The 15274-nt window shown below is 38.6% G+C and overlaps 1 protein-coding gene across 2 annotated transcripts in view; it reads left to right on the top strand.

Annotated features, from left to right (window-relative positions):
- Positions 1 to 6677, top strand: part of KCTD8 (potassium channel tetramerization domain containing 8) — a 103754-nt gene extending 97077 nt beyond the window's left edge. The window contains exons 2-3 of one of the 2 annotated variants that reach the window (XM_064449366.1): positions 4861 to 4916; positions 5387 to 5474. In XM_064449366.1, coding sequence (XP_064305436.1) covers positions 4861 to 4877 — 17 coding nt within the window. In that variant the 3' untranslated portion in view covers positions 4878 to 4916; positions 5387 to 5474. Of the gene's footprint in view, positions 1 to 4860; positions 4917 to 5386 lie in introns of both variants that reach the window. The other variant, XM_064449362.1, reaches the window with a different exon arrangement.
- The last annotated feature ends 8597 nt before the right edge of the window (positions 6678 to 15274 follow it).

Below are 15274 nucleotides of genomic sequence, written 5' to 3'. Positions count from 1 at the left end.
GGGTTTAGAGCTATCCTTTTATAGCTCTTAAAAATAATCTTTTAAAAAAATAAAATCAAAGTGAAATTAGACATAAAAGATAATCATTTACCATTGAAGTGTGATATTAAGTACTCAAAAATCTGGTGACAAAAATGTTCCCACAGTAGCCATAACCTGACATCAGATTTCACAGGTGACTTCTCTCTAAGCATTCAGTGTAGTGCAGTACTTTGAATGTTGGTGAAAGGTAATAAAAAACCTACACATGTAAGATGGATAAGTTCATCGTAACGTCAGATTTGATGAGTATTTTTTGATGATTGTATATTAATTAATTTTACTTAGATTCTTAAGATTAAATCATAAAACACAATAGGATTCATCTTACATTCGCTCTGAATATAATGTAATTTTGAGATAGTAGGTGGAAGAAAAGTTTATTCAGGGGTTTAACATAGCTGTGTACCAGACTGAAGGTCCTGTGTAGCCTAAAAGCATAAGGATTTATTCCCTAAGCAAAACAATCTGAAAAAAATTGCATTTCATGCAAAATCATGTGCAAATCACATACTGCCAATATCCTGAAGCATGCAAAAATTATGAATCAAAATGCAAATAGTATTGTTGGATTAGATATCATTTCTTTTACAGCTACAAATATGAATAACTTTTGTTCTCTTTGCTGTTTGGTTTCTGAGCCTTCCAATATAATCAGTCAGTTTAAAACCCTGTTCCTGTCCTGTTTTCATTTTTTATGAAATCAGTTAAATACATGGAATTAATTTGCATCACAATTTTATTAACAATTTAAATGAAATTATTTTAAGATATGTTCTCAATAAATATAAAGTATTTGCTAAAAATTTTTTGGCTTATGCAAGAGTTAGTTCTGTTTATAGCTGTATCAGTTCAAAGGAACCCTTAATTGGATTATTTGATTAATTCAATAGACTATGTGTAGCAGAACTGTTGTGGTTTTTTTCATAAAAAAGTACTTTTGAAGAAACAGAAAATTATGAATATAAAATACCCCCAAGAACTTCGTTTTCACTAAAATTACATGACAGAAAAACTCAAGATTTTGGGTTAGTTTGGCTGGGTTTTTAAAATTGTTTTAAGCTCTTTTTTTAAATCAACAAACAGGCTCAATTTTATAGTGCTGTCAAAGGGATTGATAAAACTCAAATCATTTCACTTTTTTCGTGTATATTTTCTGGACAAACAGTAGCATCTCTTTAACAGATTCCATTCTTCCTGATTGAGGTACTGCAAGTTGAAGCCATTTAAGATGTTGGCTATGTGTTGTTTCCAAATGATTATTTTTTATGTCAACTTCAACTATGATGTACATGTCTTACATCCAGCTATAGCTGTTGTACTCCAGAGCTAAGATTTTCCGTTCTTCATATCAGTATAGTTGTTATTAAAATAGCTAACCTCAGCATTCTATGAGTATGTTCACATCTTCTTTTACATTCTGCAGTAAAAATAAGCTGATTTATAAACAAATTATACTTGAGACAGTAGGAATAAAGTAGCTGAGTGAGGAAGAGATTTATTTGTGAATCTGCCTCTACACATGTAATAAACTGGACATTTGACTTACAGAGAGAGAGAAGAATGGAGCAGTCAGGTTAATTAGATTAGGTAATATGATTTCCTTTATTTTAAGCCTGTTGCATTAATATTTAAGAAAATAAGCGTACACAAAGACTGAAATATAGATAAGCAGAATATCATTATATTATGCTTTTAATGTTTCCAGTGTGGTATTTTTCTCTGTTGCAGGAGATAGAGCTAAAGAAATCTTCAAATAGTTATTCAGATTGCACTTTATGGATATCCACAAGCAATTTAGACCTATCTAAGCATTATTTGACTTCCAGAAGTACTTGGTTACAATTTTCAACCAGTAGTTGGATGGTTGGCTGTTGTATTTGTCATGTTCTGCTCCTGACTGGAGCTCTGTTGCCATTATTGTTCCACAGGGAAGCCAGAGAGAACTTCTTCTGGTTCCTGTTTTGACTGTCATAACTGACAGAAGCAGATTTTCACTGCAGAGAATTAGGTTCATAAGTTTCTAGTCCATTTTCCATCAATATTTTGTAGTAACTGCTTGCAAGTAAATATCAGTCAGTTCTGCCAGTAAATGTTGGCTAAAACGTGTGCAGAGAGCAACATAGATGAGGAATAAATACAGTCAAAGTAAATAAAATCTGCCTTCCTGATCAGAGAAATCTGTTTGAGATATTCTGTTGAGTCTAATAGACTTGGGAGTCTAGTAGCCATCGTGGTAGAGGTGGTGAGTAAGTGCAGGAAAAGGGCGATCTCACTTTTTGAAAGAAAGGAAGCCGTATAAGAACAATAAAGGAAAAAAGAAGTGGGAAGTTCAGTGTCTACTGCAACTGCCTGGAGAAGTTGGAGAACCAGCAGCAGGTGGGAGATCCTAGAAAGGGCAGGAGCCGGAGGGACAGATTGTAAGTCAGCGAAGTTTTTAGTGTTATGTGCATGTTGGAGCAAGTATACTTTCTCTGAGTTTTTAAGAACTATTCTTCACTCCTGGAAAATAAGTAGTTTCAGGTAGACTGAGCTATTTGAAGGTCTTTGGTGTTATTCTGGAAGGGCTGAGAAGGTGCAGTGGAGACAACATCTGATCACACAATCCTAGCCGCAAATGAGTGTGCCAGCATAGAGAGCAATAAGGAGATGTTTTCTGAATTAGAGATGTAGTTAAATTTATCTGATAATCCCAATGTTGAAAATTAAACCAATATCTTTTGAGAATCCTTTCATATGTATTTATAATTTCTTTTGGGTTTCAGCAGGTAGAAAATATTGTGAGAAAAACCTCCCCTCTAGCAGAACTCTTGCTTCTGTTAATAACACACTATTGAGAAAGAAGTGCAGGAGCACATAAAGAATTCTTTGTGAGGGAGGGTTTGTTAATTTTTAAAAGGAGAGGTGTGGGAGAAACCTGTGTTTGGATTAAAGTTGTCATGAATTTAGGCAATTCAGTGAAGCATACAGAGCTCAGTGCTGTAAGGTACTGAACCTCAGGGCTCTGATCCAAAAAAGCATTTAAATACCTGCCTATTGTCGGGCTCCTGAACAATCCTGTAGCAGGAAATGGAATATTTTATATTCTCAAGGGTGTATTTCAGTGCTTTTCTGAAATAGATTCTTAGTACATTGCAGCTTTGAGGCCTTGAGAAGCAAAGGAGTACCAGCAAAGAAGTAAGTATAAACAGGCCAACTGAAAAAATATCTTGATTTATGAAGTTACAGCAAAAAACTGGGCAGGAAAGACAGAGTTGAAGACTACAGGGTGTTGCTGACAGAAAACTTTGGTTTTTTAGTTATAGTGTTGTTACATTTGAAGAAGCTAAGTTTATAAACTAGGTTAGATATTGATGTTAATCATGTTATTGAAAATCAGAGTAACAATGCTGAAATCACTATCTGGTTAACTACCCAGTTTTACAATCAGATGCTGCAAAGCCGAAATAGTTCCATAATGCCAGGTGATTCTCGATTTAGCATATTCATATAGTGGTTTGAGGTATGAAATGAAATGCCAGATACAACAATAGAAGGAAGGCATGTAAATCTATTTAAGAAGGTGAACATATTTCTGGAGGAGAAAGAGGAAGGAAATCGCTGCATGTGCTAAATATTTGGAATGAATGTAATGAAGCAGAAAATCATTTGTGTTTTTCACTCTGAATAATGCAAGTACCAGCCCTGATGGATTGTTGTCTCTCTTCTTTGGATCTTGATTATTCATGGGTTTCTCTAGGTGGACTACCAATATGTGACACTTCATCCTGGGATGCTGGCTAAAACGAAAGAAAAGCAGGTTGTTTAATGCTGCTGTTGTTAGACTGTTATTTATTTGCTTTTGTTTTTTGTTTTGTTTTGTTTTCCCCTGTCTCATATAAAATATTGCAGTCTCTTAAATTCCTTTGAATCATAGAACTGCACTGTCAGAAAGACACTGGAGTGTTCATATTGCTCCTGCATTCTTTATAATTGTAATTACATTTCTAATTTGTAATTCTGGAAAACAGAATACTAAGTGATTCAAGAATCTCCTTGCAACTCTGTTCCACTAACTCAAGATTGAGCTGTCATACCCTGGCAAAGGTGGTTAACTGATGCTGGTGGTGTTTTCAGTAAATTATAAGGATAATATAGTTTCTCTACAACATGTAGATACCTAAACTGTTTTGACTCTTTCAGGTTTGGTAGCAGACACACAACTGCCACTGAAGACCCAATCTTCATTGTCATTTAGGCATTTAATCATCTTTAAAATTTTTCCCTTTGATTTGATCCAATCAATGCCTCTTGAACTCTGTAGATATTTCTGTGAGCTTTAGATAGTGTCCTAAATTAAGATCATGACGTTTAGATGATGCCAGCATAGCATCATTTCACTTCACAGCTGGAGTTTTGAAATAAGGCTTCAGAAATGAAAACACTTGTACAGATTTAGCAGCTACCACCTAATTTTCACATTCATATTCTGCTTAAGACTTCAAAGCAAAAGTGGTATCTGGAAAGAATAACAGCCTAGATCCGATTTTCAGGCGTGTGAAGCACTGAGCCGTGCCTGCTGATAGGCCATCAGGTGGTTCTCCCAGCCGTTGCAGAGTGCCTCTTTATCAACAACTTCATAACCTCCTTTCCCCTGCCAGCTTGTGCAGTAAGAGGTGTACAAGTGAATTCTGAATGCACTGAGGCAAGTCTGGGATAATAACTGACAGTAAGAAGCACAGTGAAATCACTATAGGAATAAAAAAATAAAAGGCTAAAGACACTGTCAGTAGTGAGCAATCTCTCTGTTATTCTAGGATTAATACTCCTTTTTCTGTCCAGGGATTCTGCAGAGTTGACATCTGCAGAGCATAGTATCAGTAGACTGTTCTGGGAAGGTGAGTTAAGAGCTTCCAAAAAAAAATCTAAGCCCTTGGAATATTTTTATTTAAGCAAAGGGTTTGCAAATTGTATGGTAGTATTTTCATAATACTACAAAATCTAATTTCTCATCATAAACTTCTTGGGGTATAATAGCAAACTAGCTCATTTAAACATGCCTGCAGGGTTTTCTAGTGCAGATAATCTGTGGGCATTATGCACGTTTCATTACCTGACTTTTTAGGCAGGCAGTGAAGTTATTCTTGCCATAAACATTTTCAGGAGTGCAAATTTTGACAACCGAACACTCTTGTAGAACCAGACCTTCAAACTGCGTACCAGTCTGGTGTAGTTCTTCTGACTGAAAGGAAACGCCACAGTTTATCCCAGCCAAGGCTCTGAGTCATGTTTTTCTAAATGGTAGCTGATCAGTTTTCTGTGTAAACCAGTGCTTGCTTAATACTTTTTCTTTCCTGCCTTGTGTTAGGATCCCCCCAGCGAACCGTTTCCCCCAAACAAGACCACGAAGAAAGGAAGCATGACAAAGTCTTGGACAAGGGCAGTGAAAGTGGGACTTCCTGTAACGAGTTGTCCACCTCGAGCTGTGACAGCCACTCGGAAGCCAGCACCCCTCAAGAAAATGCCACCAGCACTCAGCCATCCACAGCCCACCAGCCAAATACTCTGACTTTGGATCGTCCATCTAAGAAGGCCCCAGTGCAGTGGATGCCACCACCAGACAAACGCAGGAACAGTGAACTATTTCAAACTCTCATTAGCAAGTCCAGAGAAACAAATCTTTCCAAAAAGAAGGTATGTGAGAAGCTGAGTGTTGAGGAAGAAATGAGAAAATGTATCCAAGATTTTAAAAAAATCCACATTCCAGATTACTTTCCAGAGCGCAAACGTCCCTGGCAGTCTGAACTCTTACAGAAGTATGGGTTATAGTAATCAACTCTTTCATTACATATCTCTGGGCCATTTGATGTTTATTAAGTTGCCACTAACTTACTGATGTCCTCCTTCTGGCCAACTCTGCCACCAGAGCTATTCCTGCTGCTTATTTCTTTCTGTGAACAGTGGATGTTGGATAGTACATGGTTTCTTTAAAAATATATATAAAAAGATAGAAACTTAAAAAATACAAAAGGCATCTCATCAAAACCACCTCATAGTAGCAAAGAAAAATATGCATGGTCAAGAAAGATGGTTTTCGAACTGTAGTCAGTTGAGCTTCATTATCGCTTTGGAACTTACCAAATAAAAATCTCACTCATCAGTTAACACCTCGTTTTACGTCACCAATAAAAATGACTCAGACTTTCTATGGAAGAAGAGAAACAGGGTTTAAAATTCGATCGAACTGGTTTCAGAACTAATTCCGAACATTCTTTCAATGTTAACGCAATAAAGCAAATACCTATTTTGCATGAGCACAATGTTACAAATAAATCACACAAGAACAAGAGGTTGTCTGTTGCTTGGAGAATTATTTGTCTGATACCAAGCCTATAAACGTAAAACGTCTAAGGGATTGAATTTACTTTGTTCTGGATCTGTGATTTTTTTGTGTGTACAGTGTTTGTATGTAAGGATGGTGTAAATATGCCTTATACTGTTTTATTATTGCACCAACAAAGTTCATCTATTAGTGCTTGTCAGGATTATTTCTGTGAAATGCAAACTTATGGCAGATTGTGAAAACTGGTTTGATGGTCTGAAAGTTTCTGTTATGTTAGTTGCTAAAATTGGAGAAAAATAAAAAAGACTTTAATGTATTTATTAAAAGAACCATCTGGTAGATTTTCTTGGCTATCGTTATCTCCTCTTTTTTAAAAATAGAGTCAAGCAAATTGTTACTTTTTGTTTAATGTTTTTGTAACTACTCTGCTGGAAAAAAAACCCAAAACAAAAAACATGTTTCAAGAGTGGGTGAAAATATTTAGGGTGGTGCCACTAACTGGAGCCATCATACAGACTCTCCAAGAGGAAGAGAGTTATGCTAAGAAGCATCAGGGAATAAACTAAAAAACTGAGTGGTTTTGCTAACTGAGCTGAAAGCAGTTCCAATTTGACAAGTTCACAAAAATCAGCTTAGAAATAGAAGATTTAAAATATCACAGCAGAGTGCACTAGATCTACAAAGGAGAAGTACTCTATGAATAGTCAACTCTATATGACAAACCTATTTACTCAGCCCACATACAGAAGAATCAACACCTTTCTCATTAAACACCAAGAAGATGACTGTGGTTCAGACGGCCATAGCTGGAATGGGTAAGGACCGCTGGTGTTTACAACAGAGCTGCTGAGTTCCTACAGGCTTGAAATTATTACTGTGTGCACACACACCAACGTACACATACACATTTAGAAGGGTTCCTCCCCATATGTATTCTATAGCAGGAACTGTACAAATGTGTCAGAAGAGATGTTTTACATCTGATGGTAATTTTAACTGCTCAGCTAAAATAAAGAGGACTTCTTGTGTTGTAATTTCCAGGGTTATTCCTAATGCCTGTATTTCTAACAGGCCACTTTAAAAAAGATTGCATACTTTTGATAGCAGCTCAGTGACTTTGTTCACTTCTTTTTAACCTATCTAGGGTTAGTTACTCTCCTACTCAGTTAATCAGTTGGCTCCAACATTTCATCTTTTGACAACATTTTTATAACTTGAAAGAGTATATCTGGGACAAGTCTAGACTGAACTGATGGAGTTCAGTGTGAAATAATCTGGCTTCTCAGCTCTGCCCTTATGTTCCTTGCTTGCTTCTTTCTCTAAGGTCCAAAAGACCCATTCCTTTTGAAGGTTTCTTGCTTCTTAGACATGTTTAGCATTTGCTTTCTCTCTCTTTTTTAATCTTTAGCTGCCTAGCCTTTACCTGATGACATTTCTAACTATTTAACCATGACTTACTGTCCTCCAGTGGATACAATTCTGGTTTTATTCAGTCTAAAGTTAGACTATTTTTGAGAGCTTTTAAAAATCTCATGCTGAGTTTTCTTCTGGCCTTTTGAATCTATCTTCATTGCACTTCTCACTCCTTACGCTGTTTTCTGTTACCTTTGTTTAAGCTGAGTTTCTATATGGGATGATACCTTTTAGGTTCAGAGAGTGTCTTGAACCTTCCCATTAAATAATGCCATTGACTTTGGAGATTTGTTCTGCCTTCTGAGTTATTCTCAGTACTCCAGGCAGCACCTCCCTGTAGTAAGCTGAGGTGTTTGTTTGACTTGTCCACCAGTTTTTATTAGTCCGTATATAGATATTTTTATGAGCTTTTAAATTTTTTTCTTTTAACATACTACCTAAAATTTCTCAGACCATTTTTAATTCATTCTTGAGGAGAACAAAGTATTATCCTAATAGATAGGCAGCATTAGATTTATGATAACCTTAGCCGCTTTCCATGTGTTCATGAGGCCTGTGAGTGATGTGGCAGATAAACTACATTGCTGTTACTTAGCAACCACACCGGCATCTCAAGATGACGTGTTTTGGGTTTGGAATTGCACAGTGTACACCGTCCTCCTTCTTCCAGAATGAAAAACTGGGAAGTGTTATAGTCAGAGTGTGGGAGAAAACAATGGCTCCTGAGAAACCTTCAGTCATATTCTCAAATTCCCATCACACTTTTCATCCAGTTCATCCATTTACAGCTCCAACTCTATCTATAAGGTTATTAATCGACAGTTTTCAGATTCCTGCCTGTACTTAGGGAGAAAGCAAGCTGAGACATTTGGTGGAACAGAGGAGCTTGTGAGCAGTTAGATGGCCCAGGCTGGTAGGAAATTCTCAGGTGTTACAAGAGAATTGTGCATTAGAAGCACCTGTAGGGTTTGATTGCTTCCCTTTGTCTTCCATTTTTCTTACTTTTCTATGATAGCTGCTTTTTCTTTTTCCATTTCAGTCTTCTTTTTCTCCTTTTTCCAGCTGTTTATTTTGTTACACACAGGAATAGCCTACCATGGGAATCTGTGGCTTATATTGGACTTCAGTGGAAGAGGTCAGTACATTAAAATTCCATTCCATATGAAGTTTATGATTTTAAAGCATAAGACTTCTCTGGACAGGAAAGAAAGATCAAAATACTGTCATTTGTCAATTTTAAATTAAAAAAGGAATGTAAATAAAGTTTGTATTTTTCTTTTACTATTTAAATAATTTTTCTATTATTTCAAGCTTTATAGGATTATGTTTTACAGTTATAATTATGACATAGTTTAGTGTCATTAAAGACCAAGTAGTTTTTAGTCAGCAGTTGCTATTACAAATCATAATTGATAATTGCTTTGACAAAATATGTTAAAAATTTTAAAAATTAAGATAAAATACATAGAAGTTATATAACATGTAAGTGAAGCATATTTCTGGAAGGAAAGTAATTCTTATAAAAAACTGAATTGTTTCTTTTTCAGAACTTTTTTCTAAATCAACGCAATCTGTTCAATCATGATTCTACTGGGAATTCGGCATGGAATACATATCCCTTTACATTTTTCAGCCGAGTTTAATTCTTAATTTTTAACATATTCAGCAATACAGAATGCTAAGTTCTAGATTATGTTTAAAGATGTGGAGCTGATAATAATAAAACAAATCTTCCTTCACAAGTAATCTCCCAGTTAAGCTAATATTTCACAAGAGTAATGTATCAGAATCTGCTGAAAAAAATCATGTTATCATTGCCCATGTTTATTCACTATAAAAGTGAATTTTGAGACTTCATAATGGATGTTATGTGCACCGATTTGTATATACTTTATTGTTCTAACTGAACAGATGGGGAATAGGGACACAGTTTTGCCATACAATGATGTTTACACCTTTAAAATGTGTGAACAAAGATCAGAATTACATGGTGGACTAATTAGTCTATTGCTGAAGGAATATTTGTGAGCCCTGCTTCCACTAACAAAAATTTACAAGTCTAGAATAGTTTAAATTAATTCAGAAATAGAATTTTAGAGTTTAGTTTGATCCACTTTGAACAAATTAAAAAATGCTAAATTGTATAAAAAGCATAATTTTGTGGCCTTTTTTTTTTTTTAAAAAAAAGTACTTATGCAAAATCATTTGACTTGCTAAAGCTGTCTTTGTTCAAGTAATGATATTCAAAAATAGACTTCCTACTGGAGGTGGAAAACCCAATTTAGCGTACTTGGTAACGAGAGGGCAACACTGGGATCCCTCTATGAGTGACTCATGCCCTGAACCAAGCTCTTTGGGATGCTCAGAAATTCTCAGGAAACCTTTAGCTTTTTGCAGGATCACACCACTGGTATAGCTCACCATAAAAATAGCATTCACACATTACTTCAGCTTATGTATGGTAGGCCGTCATGTAGCTTCTTCTTCTCCAGGATCTGTTATCTAGAAGTAATTTTCAACCTGTTTCATATTTTCTGCTCTACCCCTCTCTTTTCCATTGTTACTACGGGCATTCATAAAATCACTTTTATTTCAGAGCTTATCTGTTCCTTGCTTGAAGACACATATCCAAATTCCAAAGGGACTACTGTAGTCTTCACATTGGAAAATGATGGGGGAAGCTGGGCACACTGGGAATATTGCTGGTTTGAATAACCTTCAGCAGTGCTGGCAAGAAGTCACCATAAAGCACAAGGTGGAAGGCAAAGTGTTGTCGCCCTACAGCTTGTGCTCTCCTCAGACTGTCTCTTTAGCACTGTCCAGTCATCCAACGGAGCAAGCCACAAAGACATTATTCACCGACAAATGAGCCACTGATGGTGTCAGCATCCACTTTGCCATCCACACCTCCTCTGTGTTGGTACTGCAGCTAAACTGGTCATCCCAGTTCAGATATGGTGATGCTGGGCTGTGTGAGGCTGGTGCAGGTAAGAGCTGTAAGAGCTACTACTCACTCAGTATGTACTTTCATGGAGAAACACTACTCTCTGCAGGCTGCTGTAGTGGAAACGTGCCTTCACAGAGGTACGCCCTGCACCAGCGTATCTGAACTGGGATCGTTGCTTTATTCTGCTGGATCATCACTGTTTGCACAGAAAACAGCTGTCCTGTAGGACCAAATCCTGATATCCTTACATCTAGATCCACAGCAGAAGATGGTGATCTCCGCTGTTTTAGCACAATGTTCCTTCTTTGAAACTGGGCTCGTGACAGTGTGAAATGGGGTGCTGAGAGAACAGAGTACAAGCGGTGCCCAGAAGAGAAACTCAGCACTGACTGTGCTCCCATCTGTTTGGAGCACGGCACCCTGGCACTCCTCAGCTGCAGGCATCTGATTGTGTAAGACACATTGGGGAAAAGCATAAATGGAGTCAGAGCAGTTAGTGATGACTATAAGAGAATAAATATTTGGGAATTTTCTCCTCCCCTAAGGACTCCTCCTCTTCTTGCTGGGCCATCTCTTCTCAGATAATAAGAAAGGAAAGGAATTGTGAAAAACAATAATAGACCAGATGGAAGTAGTGGGAATTTCTGTGTCTCTTGTGTTGCACTGCCTTTTAAAATTCCTATATTTCTTCACAGTGTTACTTTATCTTTCTTTATATACAGAAAAAGGGAACGTAGAAATAGTTTTATGGGATTAGTTCAGAGATCCTAGATCATATAATCTTTCATACACAGATTAAGTTCTAGTGTTGAGCACGTTAAGTGTTTCAATTACAATGCAATGTAATTTTTAGCAAGAAGTCACCCCAGAACAGATGAGTACCACTAACAAGAAGTAAATTAAATTAACATAAAAGGAGGGGACATCACAAACAGGCAATAAATAATCTTTCCAGATTCCAAAGCAACGTTTAATGCTGAAATACTAGCACTCTATCTACTCTCTGCTTAACAAGCATACAATTAATTAATTTAATATTGATCAATTCATAATGTGCCCGAAGCTTAGATTCCTCATGATAATTTTCTGAAAGATTGTTCTTCATAAAGGTATACTGTACACAGTAAATATAAATTTTGACAGCGGGCAAACCTGATGGAATATTTCTCACCCCTACTAGATTGTTAGTTTGTCCTAGGATGAAGTGTGGAAACCATCAATCAATGACCCTAAAAAGGTGTTTTTCTGTTTCTCTTCCTATTTAGGTGAATTGTTTGTTTCATGGAGTGTCATTTTTCTGTTGAAGATAGCATTAGATTCAATGCAGCACAAAACAGTCACTGACACTTTGGCCCTGAATTGTTCTGATTTATACCTACCCTTGATTTAAATTACATTAGTAAGCTTCTGACATCAGCGGTTGAGATGACTGCTGAGTTATTGAACACCTGCCATACAGTCGAGAAATGAGCTTAAAGAGGATAGGGTTAAAAATAGTCCTCTATGCCACAGTGGATTTGGAGGCATCCCAAAGAGTTAGAAGCCCCAGCCCCTTCAGAACATGGCATGTGGTGCGCCCATCTCCGCACAGGGAGGGACGGGAAGCCCTTGCATACCCTTCCCCAAGGGGAAGCTTGGTTTCACCAAGCCTAGTCTTTGGGAAAAAAACAGTTGCTCTTTCACAGGTTTTATGATGCTAGTCCAGAATGTCCTCATGGAAAAATTAAGCAGCGCCTCTTGGTCCCTGAAGAGAAAGTAGGCTTGGCTTCTATTTTTGTGACTGCAATCACTAAATTGATGTGAATGAATACCTGGCATTTCTCTGACAGATGTTTCCACTGATACAGGGTGCAGGTCTGTCTTTTCAAACATGTCCTGTTACTGTCCTTGAACTTCTTCCAACTGTTCAATACTCTTTTGGGCAAGACATACCCGTAAGTGCACATATTCTAGTTTTGGTCAGTAATGGAGTGACAGAGGTAGCAAAAAAAAGTTATTGCCTTCCTGCACTGTGATGGGATGTTTCCATATACACGATTGATTATTGTATGACCTTTTTTTACTGCCTCCTTCTATTGCAAACTTACGTCTGGTCGAAATCTCTTTTCTTGACTTGTTTTTTTTTTTTTTTAACATCTCTTTCTCGTGGTTACTTCATCCCTCTGGAAATACACAGCACAGATTTTCAATTATTTCTAGCCAGACTGCTTTCTTCGAAAGTTAAGTCACATTTTACCTTTCTTTATATTTCTGAGTTGCTTTTTTAATAAACTGAATTTAATTAACATCCCACTTCCTTTACCCTAGATAGTTAGAGAAGGTGGCAAATGAAATCTATGAGAGAGATTTTCAAAGGCCCACAGGTGAGAGATCCCCAGTTCCCTGTGACATTCACTTGAGAATTGGTGTAATGGGTTTGTGTGGCAAAGTGTTGGTAGCAGTGGTCTACAGGAGTGGCTGGCTTCTGTGAGAAGCTGCTAGAAGCTTCCCCTGTGTCTGACAGAGCCAGTGAGAGCTGTCTCCAAAGTGGACCCACCGCTGGCCGAGGCCGAGCCCATCAGCGATGGTGGTAGCGCCTCTGGGATAACATATTTAAGAAGGGGGAAAGTTACTGTGCAATAGCAACTGCAGCCAGAGAGAGGAGTGAGATTATTTGAGAGAGAGACAGCCCTGCAGACGCCCAGGTCAGTGAAGAAGGAGCGTCAGGAGGTGCTCCAGGTGCCGGAGCAGAGATTCCCCTGCAGCCCGTGGTGAAGACCATGGTGAGGCAGGCTGTGCCCCTGCAGCCTGTGGAGGTTAACGGTGGAGCAGATGTCCACCTGCAGCCCATGGAGGGCCCCACACTGGAGCAGGTGGCTGTGCCTGAAGGAGGCTGTGACCCCATGGGAAGGCCACGCTGGGGCAGGCTCCTGGCAGGACCTGTGGGCGCACGGAGAGAGAAGCCCACGCTGGAGCAGGTTTGCTGGCAGCACTTGTGACCCCCTGGGGGACCCACGCTGGAGCAGGCTGTTCCTGTAGAATTGCACCCTGTGGAAATGACCCACGGTGGAGCGGTTCTTGAAGAACTGCAACCCATGAGAAGGACTCACGTTGGAGAATTTGATGGAGAACTGTCTCCCATGGGAAGGACCCCATGCTGGATGGAGCAGAGGAAGAGTGTGAGGAGCCCTCCCCCTGATGAGGAAGGAGTGGCAGAAACAATGCGTGATGAATTGGCCACAGCCCCCATTCCCCCTCCCCCTGCACCACTGGAGGGAAGGAGGTGGAGAAATTGAGAGGGAAGTTAAGTCTGGGAAGAAGGGAGGGGTGGAGGGAAGGTGTTTTTATAAGATTTGGATTTTATTTCTCATTACCCTACTCCGGTTTGATTGGTAGTAAATTAAACTGCTTTCCCCAAGTTGAGTCTGGTTTTGTCCACAAAGGTAATTGGTGAATCATCTCCCCCTGTCCTTATCTTGACCCATGAGCCTTTCATTCTATTTTCTGTCCCCTGTCCAGCTGAGGAGGGAAGTGAGAGAGTGGCTTTGGTGGGCACCTGGTGTCCAGCCAGGGTCAACCCACCACACTTGGGCACATAACTCTTTGTTTTTTCCTGTTTCTGAAAAGCTCATGTTATCTCTGCAGTGATCCCTATGCCCTTCTGCTCATCTCAATAGAACCTGTCAATCATCTTTAACTGCAGCTTCCCACTTCCACTCCAAGTCAATTTGAATTAATTTTACATGCAAAGTTTCTTGAAATTGAAAACAGAAATTAATATACTGGCCCATTCCCTTCATCCACTAATTCTGTAGCGCTTACTGAAAGGAATAATCAAGTTTGTCTGACAAGAGCTATGTTTTAATACTCCTTGTGAGTCTGTCTCATTCTCACACTGTGGTAAACAGCAATTGCCTGAGCCAGCCTGTGATAGGCATCTCAGTAGGAGGCAAGCAGTGGTGCTGCTCTGTGGGGTGCAGAAATGAGAAGAACTTTTACACATATGAGCTTCCAATAAATGAGCTGTACATCAGTGTTTCTGAAAATCTACAGAAGGCTTCTGTGTCCCTCTGTAAGTCTACACACAGTGAAGCTGTCATGGAGGGGAAGGGAGGGGGAAAAAATGTCAAGAGCAGGAGAAAAGCTTCTCCATGGCTTTGAAAGTGATTTGAGTGGTTTTCTCCAGTCTCCAAGTACCCGAAGAGCAGTGAGATCTTTAGGTGCTTTAAATTCATCCTCCCCATGTGGTTGTCTGGGGTATCTGCTGATGGACATTCTGTGGGCTGGGGCTCCCAGCTTATTGAATAGTTCCTAGCTGGTGCTCAGGAGCTCAACACCTTAGAAAACACAGATGTAATTTCATAGATAATGCCTTAACAATGGTGTAAATGCCATATACTGCTCCCAGGAATTATGGTTTTGAATGTGTGCTGCATCCCATCATGATCTTGTCTTCAGAAGACCTGAGCAAACCTGCAATATTATGCAGGGCCTGTGTCCAGAATTACCATAACTTGTTTTTACTGCAGCTATTAAGGGATTATTTTCAGCTGGTAAGATACCAGGTTTTTAAG

Source organism: Phalacrocorax carbo, chromosome 4, assembly GCF_963921805.1.
Source record: "Phalacrocorax carbo chromosome 4, bPhaCar2.1, whole genome shotgun sequence".
NCBI lineage: Eukaryota > Metazoa > Chordata > Aves > Suliformes > Phalacrocoracidae > Phalacrocorax > Phalacrocorax carbo.
The sequence above is the reverse complement of the archived record's forward strand: the minus strand, read 5'-3'. Positions and strand labels throughout refer to the sequence as shown.